The 18,498-nt window shown below is 47.9% G+C and overlaps 1 protein-coding gene across 7 annotated transcripts in view; it reads left to right on the forward strand.

Annotated features, from left to right (window-relative positions):
• mgaa (MAX dimerization protein MGA a) overlaps positions 1–18,498 on the forward strand; it is a 41,872-nt gene that overhangs the window by 21,862 nt on the left and 1,512 nt on the right. For 3 of the 7 annotated variants that reach the window (XM_072365285.1, XM_072365289.1, XM_072365287.1), the window contains exons 9-24: positions 262–532; positions 744–871; positions 959–1,027; positions 1,491–1,608; positions 1,741–2,093; positions 4,458–4,970; positions 7,031–7,319; positions 7,447–7,740; positions 9,520–10,265; positions 10,572–10,694; positions 10,774–10,885; positions 14,862–14,980; positions 15,421–15,563; positions 15,780–15,855; positions 16,069–16,165; positions 16,823–17,173. In XM_072365285.1, the coding sequence (XP_072221386.1) occupies positions 262–532; positions 744–871; positions 959–1,027; positions 1,491–1,608; positions 1,741–2,093; positions 4,458–4,970; positions 7,031–7,319; positions 7,447–7,740; positions 9,520–10,265; positions 10,572–10,694; positions 10,774–10,885; positions 14,862–14,980; positions 15,421–15,563; positions 15,780–15,855; positions 16,069–16,165; positions 16,823–17,173 (3,802 nt within the window). The remainder of the gene's footprint in view (positions 1–261; positions 533–743; positions 872–958; positions 1,028–1,490; positions 1,609–1,740; positions 2,094–4,457; positions 4,971–7,030; positions 7,320–7,446; positions 7,741–9,519; positions 10,266–10,571; positions 10,695–10,773; positions 10,886–14,861; positions 14,981–15,420; positions 15,564–15,779; positions 15,856–16,068; positions 16,166–16,822; positions 17,174–18,498) is intronic. The other 4 variants (XM_072365286.1, XM_072365288.1, XM_072365290.1 and 1 more) reach the window with 4 other exon arrangements.

Genomic DNA, 18,498 nt, shown 5'->3' on the forward strand with positions numbered 1-18,498 from the left:
GAAGTCAGACAGAGCAGAAGCGGCAGCTCAGACACTTTGAAACAGTTTCCCTGGTTCATATTCATATACTGCATATTATCTGGCTAAATGTATGTTTCACTTGGAGCTGAAAAGATTTGTGGCCGCAGATTTTGCGGTTTTAACAGTGATGAAAAGATGGAGGATCTGTTAATCAGACAGAAATTAGTTTATTTCTGTCGATCTGCCACATTAAAGGTAACCTCTCCTGCCTTCCCCCCCTTCTTCCTCCTTCCCACTTAGGGTTTTGTAAGTGAGAACCCGACGGCACCGATCCAGCTGGCACAGGCACAAGCGTCTCCCTGTCTGAATGAGTTCTGCAGGCTTGGCTGCATCTGTTCCAGTTTGTCCCACTCCTCCAGGAACAGCCACTGCGGTCGCCCCCCCTGTATGTTTGGTTGCACCTGCCTCAAACAGAAGGTGGTGCTCCTCAAGAACCTGGACAGCTCGGACTCCAGTCCCACTTCCCACTATGGCCACATCAAGAAGAGGAAGAGGATGAAGATGGCTTACGGTAAGTCCTTAATTTGAACTTCTTTCAACAGATGCGGGGAGACATTTGGATTACCTGGACTTTTAGATCAGACTTTAGATCAACTCCGGTTTCAGTGACACTGACTTAAAAAAAGCTACCATGAGCATCAAGAAGAAATTGAGTGGTAAAAATATTGCTAACATCAGTATTATGTAATACACTTGCTTTCTTCTTCATGTTGACCTTGTAGTACTGAAGGAGGCAGACAGTGTTTCCCAACCTGCTGATCGGATCCAGATTCTGTGGAAGAGAGACGGTGTAGACTCGGATCCAGAGCCTGTCCACATTCCTGATGTGGCCCTCCCATTCGGCCCAACTGTAAGGACTCTTCATGATATAGATACCAGACAAATGGACAAAGATATGAACTGAAGTATTTTGCATGTTGTCTTAAACTGTTTTTAGGGTGGCAGAGAGAACCACAGCAGCTGTGCCAGAGTCCGAGGCTACAGAGGATGGATCCAGAAACACAAGGTTAAATGTCAGAAAATCATACCAGTCTTCTGTGTCCGCTTCTGCATGAAGGTCCCCAAATAAAATGCAGCCTAGATTTAACATGTCAGTGTGGCAACACTTTCAGTTGGCTAAAACAAAGGGAACAAACAGCTTTCTAACAAAATTCAGTGACTGCAAACTAACCTGCCTCTCGCCCAGTGACAGCTGGGATAGGCTCCAGCCCCCCTGAGACCCTGAATTGGATTAAGTGGGTATAGAAAATGGATGGGTGGATGGATCACATCAAACAGAAGAATAAAACAACTAATCAAACTTTAAGAATCAAAGAAGAACAACAAAAGTGCCCTATGATAAACAATGCTCTACGTTAATAATAGATCATTTCAACAGAGCTGCTCAGATATGTCATCTAGGTTCAAACTGATCCTTTTCTTGGTCCCTGCTGAACCCTTTTACCCATAGTCATTTGTTTGTCCTGCAGGAGGCACCAAAAGGTGAGAGCCTTGGTAACAGAGGTAAAGCAGCTCGACTGAAATTCCTGAAACAGAAAGACCGAACCTTGAAGGAAACTAAGGTCAACATCTCCAGCCCTCATTTAGGTGGGTGTATGACAGAACCCTTCACTGTAGCCAGCAGTCAACTGTCCTCCCATCAGATCCTACAGGAAACCTCACTTCCTGTTGTTTTTTTCTGTTTCTTGTGCTGTTTGTGATGGATGTGTTTTTTGGTAGATGAAGCAGTTCAGCCACTCCCCTCCAAAGTTCCTCCAAGTCCTCCAAAAGAGCCAACACCTAAGCCATCAAAGCGTCTCTTCATTTTGGCTGACTGTCGGTGGGAAAGTGACACCGACCAAAGCTATGTACTGAAGAAACTGTGTGAGGCAATGGCTCAGGACCAACTGGACCAGCCATTCTGGATCAGGAAGTATCTCATCAGCCCCATTGATCAGACTGTGGAGGGGAGCGGTGCTAACCGGTGTATCCAGTACAGGATTCGCATCTCAACATCCAAACTTCAGAGGGAAAATCCAAAAACAGTGAAGCTTTCAAGAAAACAGAGAGATATCAAAGCACAAAAAAGACAGGTAGGGAGGAACTGAAGTACTGTTTGATCACTGGATAACTATTTAGGTTTTGGACTGATGTCACATTGGACTGGAAACCAGAAAATTAGTCTGCAATGTATATGATCGCATGGTGGCGACAGGCCCTAAGAAAGTTTTATCTTAAATGTTCATTTACAAGAAGAACACCTCAAAGATTTTATTGACATTTGGTTCAGATATTGAATGTGTCTGAGACACGAGAACTGTAGAAGTTATTTAAGAATTATTTATTAAGTCGATCTTGGTGATAAACGTGTAGCCTAGGTTAGGTTGACCCTGCTGAGGATGTGATGTTGCAATGGTAATCCTATATACCTCAATATCTATGAGAGGAGAAGGATGTGAATGATAAGTATAGTTAGTGGGTAGTTTGTTGTAAGAGGAGGTACTCTCAGAAAAGCAAGAGCAAGAAAAAAATTGTTTTTAAGAGCTTCTCGAAGGTAGAGAGGAGCGCCCCTGCTCACTGGTGCACTTTAGTTTCCTTTACCGCCGACGTCCACCAGTGGATCCTCCAGTGGGTCCACCAGTGGGTCCTCCAGTGAGCCCTCCAGTGGGCCCACCAGTGAGTCCACCAGTGGGTCCTCCAGTGGGTCCTCCAGTGGGTCCTCCAGTGGGCCCACCAGTGGGTCCACCAGTAGGTCCACCAGTGAGCCCTCCAGTGGGTCCACCAGTGGATCCTCCAGTGGGTCCACAGGTGGGTCCTCCAGTGAGCCCTCCAGTGGGCCCACCAGTGAGTCCACCAGTGGGTCCTCCAGTGGGTCCTCCAGTGGGTCCTCCAGTGGGCCCACCAGTGGGTCCACCAGTAGGTCCACCAGTGAGCCCTCCAGTGGGTCCACCTGTGGGTCCTCCAGTGGGTCCACAGGTGGGTCCACCAGTGAGCCCTCCAGTGGGTCCACCTGTGGGTCCTCCAGTGAGTCCACCAGTGGGTCCACCAGTGGGTCCTCCAGTGGGTCCTCCAGTGGGCCCACCAGTGGGTCCACCAGTAGGTCCACCAGTGAGCCCTCCAGTGGGTCCACCTGTGGGTCCTCCAGTGGGTCCACAGGTGGGTCCTCCAGTGGGTCCTCCAGTGGGTCCTCCAGTGGGCCCTCCAGTGGGTCCACCAGTGGGTCCACCAGTGGGTCCTCCAGTGAGCCCTCCAGTGGGTCCACCGGTGGGTCCTCCAGTGAGCCCTCCAGTGGGCCCACCAGTGAGTCCACCAGTGGGTCCTCCAGTGGGTCCTCCAGTGGGCCCACCAGTGGGTCCCCCAGTAGGTCCACCAGTGAGCCCTCCAGTGGGTCCACCTGTGGGTCCTCCAGTGGGTCCACAGGTGGGTCCTCCAGTGGGTCCTCCAGTGGGTCCTCCGGTGGGTCCTCCGGTGGGTCCTCCAGTGGGCCCACCAGTAGGTCCTCCAGTGGGTCCACCAGTGGGTCCTCCAGTGAGTCCTCCAGTGGGTCCACCGGTGGGTCCTCCAGTGAGCCCTCCAGTGGGTCCACCGGTGGGTCCTCCAGTGAGCCCTCCAGTGGGCCCACCAGTGAGTCCATCAGTGGGTCCTCCAGTGGGCTCACCAGTGGGTCCACCAGTGAGCCCTCCAGTGGGTCCACCTGTGGGTCCTCCAGTGGGTCCACAGGTGGGTCCTCCAGTGGGTCCTCCGGTGGGTCCTCCAGTGGGCCCACCAGTGGGTCCTCCAGTGAGCCCTCCAGTGGGTCCACCTGTGGGTCCTCCAGTGGGTCCTCCAGTGGGTCCTCCAGTGGGTCCACCGGTGGGTCCTCCAGTGGGCCCACCAGTGGGTCCTCCAGTGAGCCCTCCAGTGGGTCCACCTGTGGGTCCTCCAGTGGGTCCTCCAGTGGGTCCACCGGTGGGTCCTCCAGTGGTTCCTCCAGTGGGTCCTCCAGTGGGTCCTCCAGTGGGTCCTCTAGTTGCTGTTACAGCAGGCATCAAAGACCCTTTTGGCCACAGCTCCTGAAAGCTGCATTCCTGAAGCTTTAGCCAGCCATGAACATGGGCCATTTGGATTCTATGTCCCCAATGTGTCATGATAAATGAGAATAACTTTACTACAACAATGTCCAAGATCTCAAGAAAAGCCAGGTCTTAGCCAGATGTTCCCAGTTCATCCTTACTATCCGTTGGAGCTTACCAGGTGTGTCTGTCAGTCGTTTCTTGCCAACAAATCCATTTTACCCCCAGGTGGTGATTAGTTGACAGCTCTAACTCTGTCTTCATCTGAGTGTTCAAGCCATATGGCTGCAGGTCTGCTAACACAACTAAAAATATCAATCAATGCCAAGGGTGGCCTATTACCAAGTGCACTATCCTTGTTAAGATATTTATTTAATCTCACCTAAAACATGCTCCGTTTTTCAGCAGGACCGCCTGAGACGGACGACAGTAGAAGAGGAGCCTGCTCAGGACAGACTGAAGGATGTGGAGATGGCAGCATCTCTGGAGGACTGGCAGAAGGAGATGATGGAGGAGGCAGAGCCTTTAGAAGACTGGCAGAAGGAGATGATGGAGGAGGCCGAGCCTTTAGAAGACTGGCAGAAGGAGATGATGGAGGAGGCCGAGCCTTTAGAGGACTGGCAGAAGGAGATGATGGAGGAGGCAGAGCCTTTAGAGGACTTGCAGAAGGAGATGATGAAGGAGGCAGAGCCTCTAGAGGACTGGCAGAAGGAGGTGGAGGAAGGTGACATTGAACAGGAGGAAGAATCATGCACAGGTTACCAAGGGGATGATGGGCAAAAAAGAAGTGGAGAGGAGATGAAATCTTTGAAGAAAAGAAAGGGCAGCGTTGCTCTACCTTTTTTGGCGGGAGTCTCTGCTGCTGGCTTTCTCTCAGCTGATAAGAAACAGCCGGGAGGAACTGACCACATGATTCAGGTAAGGTCCTCCCTCATATAGTCACGCTCTTGTAATCTTAACTTTGTTTCTGACAGTTACAGTCTCTGCATTTTACAAACCCTCACACAACAACCCCCACCCGTCTGGTGGGGGTATCTGGGTTCCCGGGGTATGCCGGGGCAGGTGATGGCTCACAAAAGGCAGCGGTCTGAGGTGGCCCGATGGGGTGGGGGGGCTCTCACGGGTGGAGGTGTGTTCATTGGACATGTAGGGTTCTTGGTCTAGCGCTTGGCTCACGCTGGACAGATGGCACCCAGCGGGGCCCTAGCCCGTCGGCCCTAGTTCCCTCCATAGCTGTGGGGTCTCTACCTGGGGTCTTCCTCTGCTGTCCACTGAGTTGGAGCATGGCTTTTTTCAATTCAATTCAATTCAGTTTTATTTATATAGCTCCAAATTACAACAAATGTCATCTCAAGGTATAGTCCAATTCAAGCCAATTGGAATTCAGTTCATTGTAATCATAATCCAATGAAATCCAATGAATTAATTTCAAAATGATCCAATTAATTCATATAGAGCCAATTCAAAATTAATATCCGAGCTAAGGAAACCAACAGATTGGACCGAAACTCGTCTTCAGTCCAATCTCCCGTCCTGAGCCTGAGGGACTGTGGAAAGGAACGACTCCCTTTAACAGGAAGAAACCTCTGGCAGAACCAGAACCAGGAAGAAACCTCTGGCAGAACCAGTACCAGGAAGGGTGGCCATCCGCCTCGACCAGCTGGGGTTTTTTCAAGGGAAACACAAGTTAATAACCACAAAAATCAGATGAGGTCCCCCAGCAGGCTGGGCCTATAGCAGCAGAACTATGGGATGTTTGAGGATCACCTGAGCCATCCCTAACTATAAGGGAAAAACTAAAGAAAAATAAAGACTAAAGATCTGTTAGAGTGAGCGTTAGAATATAACAAGTATGCTATAGAGTTAACTATGCAAAATGTGTAAATTATAAGGAGAAATAAGGTGATTTGTAATAGGCCAAGAGGAGCAAGAAATTCCACTGCACACAAACAAGATTACATACACTCTCCACAGATGCAGCCGTTGATTACATGGTTTTTGGCTGTTGGTGTCTATCTTTTCAAGCTGTCTCCTTCACTTTCTCTTCATTCCCTCTCTTTCTTTAATTTCTCCTTTCAAGTATTATTATGGGGGAAAAGGGAAAGAACAATGGTGTTGCAAACTATTATGAGAACACCGGCACTGTGGGCTTTGGCTTTGCTGATGCCTCTGACAATCTCTGGTTGCCGAGGTAACCGTTCTTTAAATCTGTATGAACTAACAGGGTTTCTTTAAAGTGTATACATTTCAACATCCTTCAAATCCTTTGCTTTCAGACCTCAGGTTAACTTAACTTGGTTAATGCCAACTTACACTGTGAATGTTTATTTAGCCAGTCATCAGAATACCATGTGGGCCGCTGTTTTCCTCTTAGGAATGCTGTCTGGTATTGCTATCCCTACACACAAGGCAGTCTCAGTCTGCAGAGTGTTTTGGGACAAGCTACCAAATGCTATCAATGCCCTATCTTTAGAAATCTCTGAGGACGTCTCTTCAGAGAACACATCCTCTCCTAAGGCTTCTAACACCTGTAATCTGCTCTCTGCACTTATTCTACTTCACTCTGCCACTTAGATTTATAATGGCTTAGCACTCAGTGTATGAAACAACTTACTGTGCTGAAGCTTAAAAACTTTCACATTTGATTAAAAAATATCTACTGAATGACTAACCATAAATGTTGGATTGGCACCTTAGAGTGTCAGAAGCCTTCACAAATGCCTCTTTAAGCATGGACTGATGCGCCTTTGTTGTACATCGTGACTTGAGTATTTCACTGTCAACAGAACATAACATCTTAAAAAAAGATTCAGAGAATCAGAAGACATTTCTATGAGCAGGGGACATGGTCTTCAGGCCCTCAGACAGCGCTGCATTAAACACAGACATCATTCTGTCTGGGAATTCACTGCGTGGGCTCAGGAGCACCTTCAAATGCACTGATCAACTCCCTGACTTTCCTCTCTGTCCCTCTGTAGGTCAACGGGAAGCTCTATCCTCTGGCAAAGATCCAGTTGGGGAGGATGGGGGCTCTCCACCCTGCAAATCGTCTGGCTGCTTATCTCACTGGCCGGGTGGGGTCCAACAGGCAGCGAGAAGCTTCTCCACCTTCTCTCTTATCGTCCGGCAAACCTGCTCAGAGTTCAGAACGGACCCCCCAGACCACCTCCTCAGCGTCCTCTGTGCTCTCTAGCTTTACTGCAGCCACAACTCCAGTCAGCCCAGAGCCCTCAGTCACACCCCTCATCCCAACCACCTCACCCACAGGTGAGCAAACATGCTTACAGTCTCAGAGTAGAAAAGAAATGTGTTTCTTTTTTCTTTTGACTTTGATAAATGTTTGATGAACCATGTTTCTAGACCTCTAAGTGTACTTTGTTCCTTATGTGTTCAGGCTCTCAGCCCAGCAGCTCTGTGGGTCAACCTGTGCATCCGTCTCTGGGCTCTGCGCCTCATAAAGGCTCTCAGGTGTTGCTGTTTCAGGTCCCCGGTTCTCGTAAGACAGATCCAATTTCACCGAACCCCCCCCAAATCCCGGCCCCTCCCTCCACTCGTCAGAAGATTGTCCTGCAGGTGGTTCGGTCAGCATCAGGCATGCAGTATTATCGTAAACCGGATGGAAGATTTGTCCAACTAATTCCCATCAGCCAGCTGAGACCTGTGAATTCCAAGCCATCCATTCAGAGAGGTGAGTGTCCAGATCTGAGAGGGGATGGGTTTAAACCTGATGACTAGGAGGATATTGAACCGCAGGAATCGTTGATGCAGAGGAAAAAGGTTGATGGTTTGAATCTAAGTGGTTGAGATCGTATCCATTCTCCAAAACTTACAAACAGCAGGATTAGGTGCAAACTGGGATGATCAGTATGACTCTGAATCTGCTATTTTAAGGTACGTAGAATTAGTTTAAGGGGTCTGGTTATTAATAAAAACTTGCTGATCTTCAGCCTCAGACACAGCGCTGCCATTGTGACTGGTTTAGGGTTACAGAAACCAGAAACCTCCACCAGAACCAGGAAGGGTCCATCTGCCTGGACCAGCTGGGGCTGAGAGGACAGGAAAGAGGGGACAACAAGAAGCGTAACACCAGGCCAGAGATACCTGCTGAGAGAGAGAAACACAAGTTAATGACAGCAATGATGTCATCTGTACATGGAGGGAGGAGAGGTGCATCATGGGAGCTCCCCCAGCAGGCTGGGCCTATAGCAGCAGAACTATGGGATGTTTCAGGCTCACCTGAGCCATCCCTAACTATAAGCTTTATCAGAAAGGAAAGTTTCAGCCTGATCTTAAAGGTAGAGAGGGTGTCTGCTTCCTGAAGCCAAACTGGCAGCTGGTTCCACAGAGAGGGGCCTGATAACTGAAGGCTCTGCCTCCCATTCTGCTTTTAGGGGCCTGATAACTGAAGGCTCTGCCTCCCATTCTGCTTTTAGGGGCCTGATAACTGAAGGCTCTGCCTCCCATTCTGCTTTTAGGGGCCTGATAACTGAAGGCTCTGCCTCCCATTCTGCTTTTAGGGGCCTGATAACTGAAGGCTCTGCCTCCCATTCTGCTTTTAGGGGCCTGATAACTGAAGGCTCTGCCTCCCATTCTGCTTTTAGGGGCCTGATAACTGAAGGCTTTGCCTCCCATTCTGCTTTTAGAAACTCTGGGAACCACAAGGAAACCTGCAGCCTGAGAGCAAAGTGCTCTGTTGGGGAAATATCCAACTGTGAGATCTTTAAGATATGATTGAGCTCGGTCATTAAGAGCTTTATATGTGAGGAGAAGAATCTTAAAGGGGAACTCTGGTATTTTTAAACCTGGACCTTATTTCTGGCATGAAATACGTTCATCTACTCACCGAGAACAGTTTGGTGAAAGTCGGCGTCCTTCGGAAGATATTTAGATTCCTCGAGAGCATGTATAAAGTAAAAAGAATTGGTCCAAGCACAGAACCCTGAGGAACTCCATGACTTACTCTGGTGTGTGAGGAAGATTCTTCATTTACAAGAACAAACTGGAATCTATCAGATAAATATGACTTAAACCAGCCTAATGCAGTTCCTTTAATCCCAATAACATGTTCAAGTCTCTGTAACAGAATGCTGTGATCGATCGTATCAAATGCAGCACTGAGATCCAACAGGACAAGCACAGAAACAAGTCCGCTATCAGAGGCTAAGAGGAGATCATTGGTAACTTTCACCAGTGCTGTTTCTGTGCTATGATGCACTCTGAATCCTGACTGAAACTCTTCAAACAGATTATTTCTATGTAAATGATCACAAAGTTGAACTGCAACTATTTTTTCAAGAACTTTAGACCTCTTCTTTAAAAGGTTTCTGTGGTCTGTTAAACTGTTATTAGCTGTAGACCAAAAATGGGGCATCAGTGAACAGAAACAACCAGTTAATTGTTTGGTAGTCTATCTTAATGGTTGGTTTTGTCTTTTTTGACTCCTTTACCCTCTCTGCCTCCTTCCCAGGTCCCCCCTCCCCATCCTTGTCCTCCTCCACAGTCCCCTGTACTTCAGGCTTTCAGGCACCAGCTGTCACTGTTGTCAATGGACAGCAGCTACCTCTGACTAGCTCATCCTCGTCTCCATCCTCAGGCTCCTCACCCTCATCCTTATGCTCATCTGTGTCAAAGTATTTGTTATCATCATCAATACCCTCGTCATCTTCCTCCGTCTCTGTGCCCCACGTTGCTGTCCCCCTCCACCAAGGAAGTGTTTCCTTGGCTAAGAAGGGGACATGGACCCTTAAAATCCCCAGTGCTAACACCGACAGCGACCCAGTCCGTTCTTACACACAGCCACCCACTCTGTTCACCACGGCTCCAGGCTCTGTGAACCTCGTCTCCCTCAAACCTTCCACGACTCGGGGGTCTGAGCTGGGGGGGGAAACTGCGACAGTAAATGCTGCTTCGCTGGGTACTGAGGCAATGGGAGTCCAACCACAAATCTATCCCACCTCCCTGGTGCCCACGGAGACTCCCATTCCCAGAGGACTCCCACCACCAGCATCCAACCTCCCCGCTGACATGCTCAGCCACGATGAGGAGCTGGCTCTCGACCCAGTGGACCTAGACATTATCTGTGTGGACGATGAGACGGGCCTCCCCACAGAGACACAAGAAGTGGTGAACCTGATGTCGAGCAGCGACACAGAGAACTCGTCAGACTTTAGAGAATCGGAGGGCGAAGAGAAGCAGCCGATTATAACCAGAAATGTAAGATCTGACTTCCTCTGAAGTTTTCCTCTTCTTTCTTACTCAGTGGGAGCTGAAGTTCCAAATAACTTAGATCTGAATTGAGGTTTTTATATTTGCAGAATTAGCTGTTAAATGACAGGCTGAGCCACTGTTTTACAGACCTAAAAGTGAATCGGTCAGCCAGGAAAAGTAAAAACTAATGCTAATGCTGATGAATGAACTATCCGTTGTTCTGCTGTGGTCATAGAGACGGGCTCAGATAAACATCTGGATCGGATCACAACTTCCAGCAGCTCTGAAACATAGATGTTTGTGTTGTTGCAGCGCCACCTTCACAACGTGCATGAGAAGAATCGTCGGGTGCAGCTGCGGCAGAAGTTCAGTGCTCTGATGAGGGAGGTGGTACAAACTGGAGAGAAGATGTCCAGGATATGCACACTGCAAAGGGTCAGAGACCAGCTGACAAAGCACCTCTGTCACCGTGTTTGTTGGTGTGTAGACAAACAAGAGCTGTGTTATGTTGCAGGCAGTGAAGATGATCCAGGAGCTGAGGTGGACTGATAGGGCCCTGAGGAGGAAAACCAGGAGGCTGAGAAGGAGGAGGGATGAATACCTGTCAGTACTCGCTCCGTCAGCAGGTCTGAACAGAAACAGGCTATCAGACATCATCAGTGACATGAGTCAAAGTTACAGACAAGCTGGGAGACTCAACTTATGTATAGAATAGACTTCATTGCACACTGAGGTACAGCGGAGCTGTGGGTGCTCCACATAAGCCAAAAAAGAGATAAAAAGAGTAAAGTATAGAAGAATTATGCATATGTGTATACATATTTACACATACTATGCACACACACATATATATACATGAATACACACTGCTGAAAACCATAAAGGAACAGCTGAACAGCACAGTGTAACTCCAAGTCAGGCACACTTCTGTGGAATCAAGCGGTCCAGTTAGGAAGCAACACTGATGGTGAATCAGTTTCACCTGCTGCTGTGCAAATGGACACCAGGTGGGAATTAGAGGCAACTAGCAGGACAACCCCCATAAAGGAGTGGTTCTGCAGGTGGTGCCCACAGACCAGTTCTCATCCTTTCTGGCTGATGTTTGGTCACCTTTGCATTTTCTCAGTGCTCTCAGCCCCAGAGGTAGCATGAGGCGGTATCTACAGCCCACAGAACCTGCTCAGGTGGTGCAGCTCATCCAGGATGGCCCATCAGTGTGAGCTGAAGCTTTGCTGTGTCTCTCAGCACAGAGTCCAGAGCATGGAGGAGATACCAGGAGACAGGCCAGTACACTAAGAGAGGGGCTGCAGGAGGGCAACAACCCAGCAGCAGGACCACCACCTCCTCCTTTGTTTCAATTCAGTTCAGTTTTATTTATATAGCGCCAAATTACAACAAATGTCATCTGAAGGCACTTTGTGCGAGGAGGAAGAGGAGGAGCCCTGCCAGAGCCCTGCAAAAAGACCTCCAGCAGGATTCCATGAGGGGGTATGAGGGCCAGTGTGGGTCAGTAATGGTGTGGGGAGGCATTTCTTTGGAGGGCCACACAGCCCTCCATGTGCTAGCCAGAGGTACCCTGACTGCCATTAGGTACCAGGATGAGATCCTCAGACCCACTGTGAGACCGTATGCTGGTGCAGGGGGTCCTGGGGTCCTGGGTTCCTTCTGATGCATGACAATGCTGAGCCTCATGTGGCTGAAGTGTGTCAGCAGTTCCTGCCTGATGAAGACATCGATGCTATGGACTGGCCTGCCTGTTCCCCAGACCTGACTCCTTCCATCCACCAACGCCTCGTTGCACCACAGACTGTCCAGGAGTTGACTGATGCTTTAATCCAGGTCTGGGAGGAGATCCTTCAGGAGAACATCCACCGCCTCATCAGGAGCATACCAGGAGCTGTAGGGAGGTCCTACAGGCAGGTGGAGGTCCTACAGGCAGGTGGAGGTCCTACAGGCAGGTGGCGGTCCTACAGGCAGGTGGAGGTCATACAGGCAGGTGGAGGTCATACACACTACTGAGCCTCATTTTGACTTGTCCTGAGGAATTTCCACTGAAGCCGGATCAGCCTGTGATGGGATTTTTCACTTTTACTTTGAGTATGATTCCAAATCCAGACCTCCATGGGATAATCATTTAGATTTACATTGAGCATTTTTATTTATTTTGTTCTCAATGCATTCCACTATGTAATGAATGATTTTCAGCTGGAATATTTCATTCATTGAGATCTAGGAGGTGTTATTTATTGATCCCTTTATTTATTTATTTTTTAGCAGTGTATATGTAGATATATCTATATACATGCACCTATATTTACATTTTGACTTGCACACACAGTAGAAAAAAAACTGTGGGGGTGAAGGGGCACCTGTTGGTGATTATTTGCAGTTATTGGCTGAGGGGAAGAAGCTGTGTGTGAGACTTGATGCACTTGAAGCGCCGTCCAGAGGGCAGCCGGTCAAACGAGTGATGGGCAGGGTAGGAGGGGCCTCCTGTGAAGGCCCTAGTTGGCAGCTTCTTGTCCAGGTTGTTCTCCCTGAGGAAGTGCAGCTGCTGCCTGAGGACAGCAGCTCAAACAGAGGATGACGGGGTGACACGTGTCTTGAAGACGCTATAGGCTCTTCGGCGAAGCGAGAACTGTGTAGTAGTAGTAGTTTTCACGAAGGAGTTGCGAGAGTGAACAGGAATGCAGTCGCAGGGGGCTCAGTGCACAGCCCTGAGGGGAGCAAGCTGGTCTGCACTCGTCTGCTTCTGATGGCTCCACCTCAAAACAAGCAAAGAACGGCTGCAGCTCCTCTGCCAAGGTGGTAGTTGATCCTCCTCCTGTAGTCCTCCTTGGCCTTGCTGATGGCCCTCCTCAGGTTGCCTCGGGCCGTGCTGTAGAGAGCCCTGGCTCCTGACCTGAAGATGGTGTTTCTCCCTTTCAGCAGCTGCTGGACCTCACTGGCCTTCCAGGGCTTCTGATTGGGATAGACCTGACCTTGTTTATCCACTGACGGTGTCTGTGCAGTTCTTTATGTAACACAGGACAGGGTCTGTAAATGCCTCAAGTTCTCGTGTTAAAAAATGTCTCTGTCCCATGATGCTCCATCCTGACAGTCTATGGTATTATACAGGTTTAACAGTCCTTCTATGGTATACCCTAACCCAGGTTTAACAGTCCTTCTGTGGTATACCCTAATCCAGGTTTAACAGTCCTTCTATGGTATACCCTAATCCAGGTTTAACAGTCCTTCTGTGGTATACCCTAACCCAGGTTTAACAGTCCTTCTATGGTATACCCTAACCCAGGTTTAACAGTCCTTCTGTGGTATACCCTAACCCAGGTTTAACAGTCCTTCTGTGGTATACCCTAACCCAGGTTTAACAGTCCTTCTGTGGTATACCCTAATCCAGGTTTAACAGTCCTTCTGTGGTATACCCTAATCCAGGTTTAACAGTCCTATGGTATACCCTAACCCAGGTTTAACAGTCCTTCTGTGGTATACCCTAACCCAGGTTTAACAGTCCTTCTGTGGTATACCCTAACCCGGGTTTAACAGTCCTTCTGTGGTATACCCTAACCCAGGTTTAACAGTCCTTCTGTGGTATGCCCTAACCCGGGTTTAACAGTCCTTCTGTGGTATACCCTAATCCAGGTTTAACAGTCCTTCTGTGGTATACCCTAACCCAGGTTTAACAGTCCTTCTGTGGTATACTCTAACCCAGGTTTAACAGTCCTTCTATGGTATACTCTAACCCAGGTTTAACAGTGCTTCTATGGTATACCCTAACCCGGGTTTAACAGTCCTTCTGTGGTATACCCTAACCCGGGTTTAACAGTGCTTCTGTGGTATACCCTAACCCGGGTTTAACAGTGCTTCTGTGGTATACCCTAACCCGGGTTTAACAGTCCTTCTGTGGTATACCCTAACCCGGGTTTAACAGTCCTTCTGTGGTATACCCTAACCCAGGTTTAACAGTCCTTCTGTGGTATACCCTAACCCAGGTTTAGCAGTCCTGTGGTATACCCTAATCCAGGTTTAACAGTCCTTCTGTGGTATACCCTAACCCAGGTTTAACAGTCCTCCTGTGGTATACCCTAACCCAGGTTTAACAGTCCTTCTGTGGTATACCCTAATCCAGGTTTAACAGTCCTATGGTATACCCTAATCCAGGTTTAACAGTCCTTCTATGGTATACCCTAATCCAGGTTTAACAGTCCTTCTATGGTATACCCTAATCCAGGTTTAACAGTCCTTCTGTGGTATACCCTAATCCAGGTTTAACAGTCCTTCTATGGTATACCCTAATCCAGGTTTAACAGTCCTCCTGTGGTATACCCTAATCCAGGTTTAACAGTCCTATGGTATACCCTAATCCAGGTTTAACAGTCCTCCTATGGTATACCCTAACCCAGGTTTAACAGTCCTTCTATGGTGGTAAGAGCAGTTTTGGTGGTTTGTGCTCTGGCCCTGCAGCCTCACCTTTGCTTTCTCCCCCTGCACCACCTCTGTTAGTCGACAAACTCTGCTGTAACACTCCATCCATCCATTTTCTATACCCGCTTAATCCAATTTAGTGTTGAGGCACAGCTGACACTGTTTTTTGCTCTCTGCCAGCAGAGCAGACCAGTGGTGACGTGATGGACCTACCAGACGAGATGGAGAAGTTTATCCAAGTATCATCTAATGAAGAGACCGTCACAGACACAGAATCCACCTGGACAACCTCCACTAATGTGAGTGATGAGAGAGCATGTTCATTAACCTTTTCTAGGTTCTTCAGAGCACTTTGCAATGTCTTTAATTTGTTCTGTACACACGGACTGATGCATCAGTGTGGGGCTCAGGGTCTAAACCTAAAGAAGGGGTTTGCTGCACAAATGCTTATGAAGTGAATGATAATAGGATAAAAAGTGCAAAAGAATTAGAATGGATCGCCCCCTCCACTCGTGTTTACTGCTTCAAAGCAGAGGATTAGCTCAGATGCTGAATATAAATTGAATTGAGATGTTAGAAAGGTATCAGGTGTTTTTTTTAGAAAGTCTGAATCATTTTTAACTCGAGCAGAGCTTTTAAAGAGGCCAGTTTGACAGCGGCCTGTGTAAAAACATGACGTTTCTTCACAAAGAGCTGCTTTTCAGTACTGTTCAAATATAAGGTGTGGTGCTTTTGGCAGGGTGCTGCCTCAGCTGGTGAGCTAACAGCTGCAAGCCAGCTGAGCTCGTGTCAGGCGGGGCAGGAAGAGGAGACGCGGGCCGGTCCCTTAAAGAAGCTGGAGGAGGCTCCGAGGAGGCCGGAGAGGGTGATGAGCAGCTCAGAGTGAGTAGTGAAGCCAGTTCTCTGCAGTCAGTTCACCAAACTGCCAGTCACCTGATCAATAACAAGGTTTCCCAGCACCAAATGGACTTTGAAATGATACTGCCTTTGCATACAGCATCTGGCTGTGGCTGTGTGCCTGCAGAAGGTCCAGGACTGTAATATCAGCTGTGTGTGAAGGTGTAGAACCATAGACTGTCACGTTGTCTTTGTTTGCAGTGTGAAGGACGAGGTGGAGGCTCTCAGTTCAGCCATGAACACCACAAACCCTTCAAAGGCGCCACTTTTGGATCAGGTGTGTACTGTTGTGGGCATCCAGGGTGTTCATGCAGCTCCTGACTTAACGAGAATGCTAAAAGAAAAAAAAAAACTATTATTACACCTATGATGATACATCCACAACAAATCTGAGAAAAAGACCTGCATGAGGAGATAGTTAAGTTTGGACCACTCTGCCTCTATAAGAGCACTAAATTCAAACAAAACCCACTTTGACTGCTTTTTCTAGGCTCCCCCTGAGATCCAGACACTGCAGAGGGAGCTGGAGAGTCTGAAGACGCCTCTGGACCACATTGAGATGCCTGAACCTCTCTCTAACATATCAGGTGTGGCTGGTCAGGCTGTTGTTGGCTTTGAATCTTAAACCCTCCTGAGAACACAGCATTGTAGATGGCAGATAGGGCCTCATTGTGCACAAAGTGAGCCCCCAAAGCCACTCAAAAAGCCCCAAAGCCTCTTAAATACTCCAGATTCAGTTCCTTCCAGAGGCTTACATTACGTGTTAGAAAGCAGGAGAAGGGATGAACTGAGAGAAAAGTCAGCAGGAATGTGTGGAGTTGGACAGGAATTATCAATCCGTTTGACTCTGAATCAGCATCTTTTCACATAGAACTCGAACAACACCTACAGACACTACAGTATTATTCTTTTTATCTGCTCTATAACCCGTTTAGTGACTCGTTTATTCTACATTTCTTCTTTTTATTAGGTTAAATGACATTTTTATCAGGGCACATCTATAGATGTAATGAGCCCAAATTTAACCATCTATTTTGTACCAAATTTAGGCCAAAATCCTGAGAGTTTGAACGGTGTGCGAAGACCTCTTCAAGCATCACTTAGATCAGGTGGATGGGGGCTTTTCAGGCTCCTGAGCACTGACCTGAGCGATGATGCAGTTTTCCACGGAGACATTCCTTCGCCGTGTTTCTGTGCTCTCGTGTAGGCGGAGCTGTAACCTGTCGTTCTACTTGTGGCTGCAGGTAAGAGCCAGAAAAAATTCCAGCACCTGTCATCGAAACCACGAGCCAATCGGCCACGAGCAAGGGGGGCGGCTTCGACTTCTCCACCTACGGAAGACAGTGAGGACGACATCGGAAGCACATCGTTCCACCTGCAGCGAAGGCTGCGAACGCCACCCACCTGTGATTTGGGGCGTCCCACTCCTGCTGTCCAGCTGCAGCCTCGCAGTCAGAGTGCTCCACAGGTGGAGAAGGCTCATCACAGCGTGTCCCATAATGCACCTGGACGGAGGAAGCAGCCTAAGATCGTTCCCAACATCCTGTCTCGCAGTAAGAATCCAGCGTGGTCATCCTCTTCAGAGGCTTCAGAGGGTAAGACTATAGTTATAGTAGATTCTATGGTGGGACGTTGTTAGAGTTCATCCAGCAGGACAAAGAGGGCCTGTGTCGCCCCTTTTCTTCCAAAGTGTTGGTGCAAGAGCCGGTTCTGAGCGGGTTCTACAAAGGATTAGCAAGCAGCTAAAACCTGAACCCCCCCTCTATCATCGCCACCATGATCTCACACCACAGACCCACCGATGGGCCGTTGATGATGATCATCCAAAAGCCCCGCCCCTTTTTCTTCACCTGGCCTTTCGAACATTAGAACAATAAATAATTCAGGTCATGCCGTGCTTTTATTACCTCTAATAAATCAGACTGTACTGATTTTTGTGGATATTTTAAGATGGTTTACCTCAGATGAGCCCACACACTCCATTATACCCTGGACCTTATGACTCAACGTTACAGGACATCTGTGGGCACAAAGCCACCTAATTTAATGTTTTATCCCACTTAAGTCTTAATCATCAAGCTCTTTTAACTCTGCCCACAAGTTTTCTGCATCTTATACGGCTTTTAATCCTAATATTAACGTAGAGAAGCTGGTCTTCTGTTGGGAAGACCCCAGCCCTGGACGGGTGATTCTGTCCAGGAGATGTAGAAGAAAGGAACGTAGTTTCCATCTTCTCTGTGAGATCTGGGATGAAAAAGTTTCAATCCGCTGTAAAAGTTGCAAGAGCTTATTTTAGCTAATGGCTCTAACCGTTGAATCTTATTCAGAGCAACTGTACCTGTCCTTTTAGTGAACCCTTCAAAGAACTTTGGGAGAAGTTCTTTTTAGATAAAAAAGTCTATAAATCCTCCCCGATCATATTTTGCACATTTATTTTAGTTTCTTTGTCGCTTTTAACCAAAATAATCACATGTTGTCAGCCACATGCTGCCTTGCTATCATTCTTAAAGATGTTTTGGACACAATTGCTCCCAGTATCTTACCAATTCTTAACACCTGGCATTCTCCCATCTTCTTTTAAACATCCAACCACATCCGGTTGGTTTTTAAACTTCCATTTTTATCAAAAGGTTTTGAAAAAGTGGTCTCAACCCAACGTTTAGCTTGTATGCATGTGTGAATTACCTGAAAAATGGTATCGCTTTTTATATTTTATTTTTATACGTTATCAAACTATCTTTCCAGACTAATTGAGACTCTTCTAAATTAGAGGAACGCCACTGTCTCTCCAGCTTTCTTGCAGTCTGCTTTAAAGCAGCTGTGAATTATACCAAGGAGCCAACCTCTTCTGACTGATTACCTTCAGGGTTATGAGGGAACACTTAACTGTTCTCTCTCAATGCCATAAGTCAGCACAGGG

This window comes from Leuresthes tenuis, unplaced genomic scaffold (assembly GCF_036924035.1).
Source record: "Leuresthes tenuis unplaced genomic scaffold, fLeuTen1.0.hap1 SCAF_15, whole genome shotgun sequence".
Lineage (NCBI taxonomy): Eukaryota > Metazoa > Chordata > Actinopteri > Atheriniformes > Atherinopsidae > Leuresthes > Leuresthes tenuis.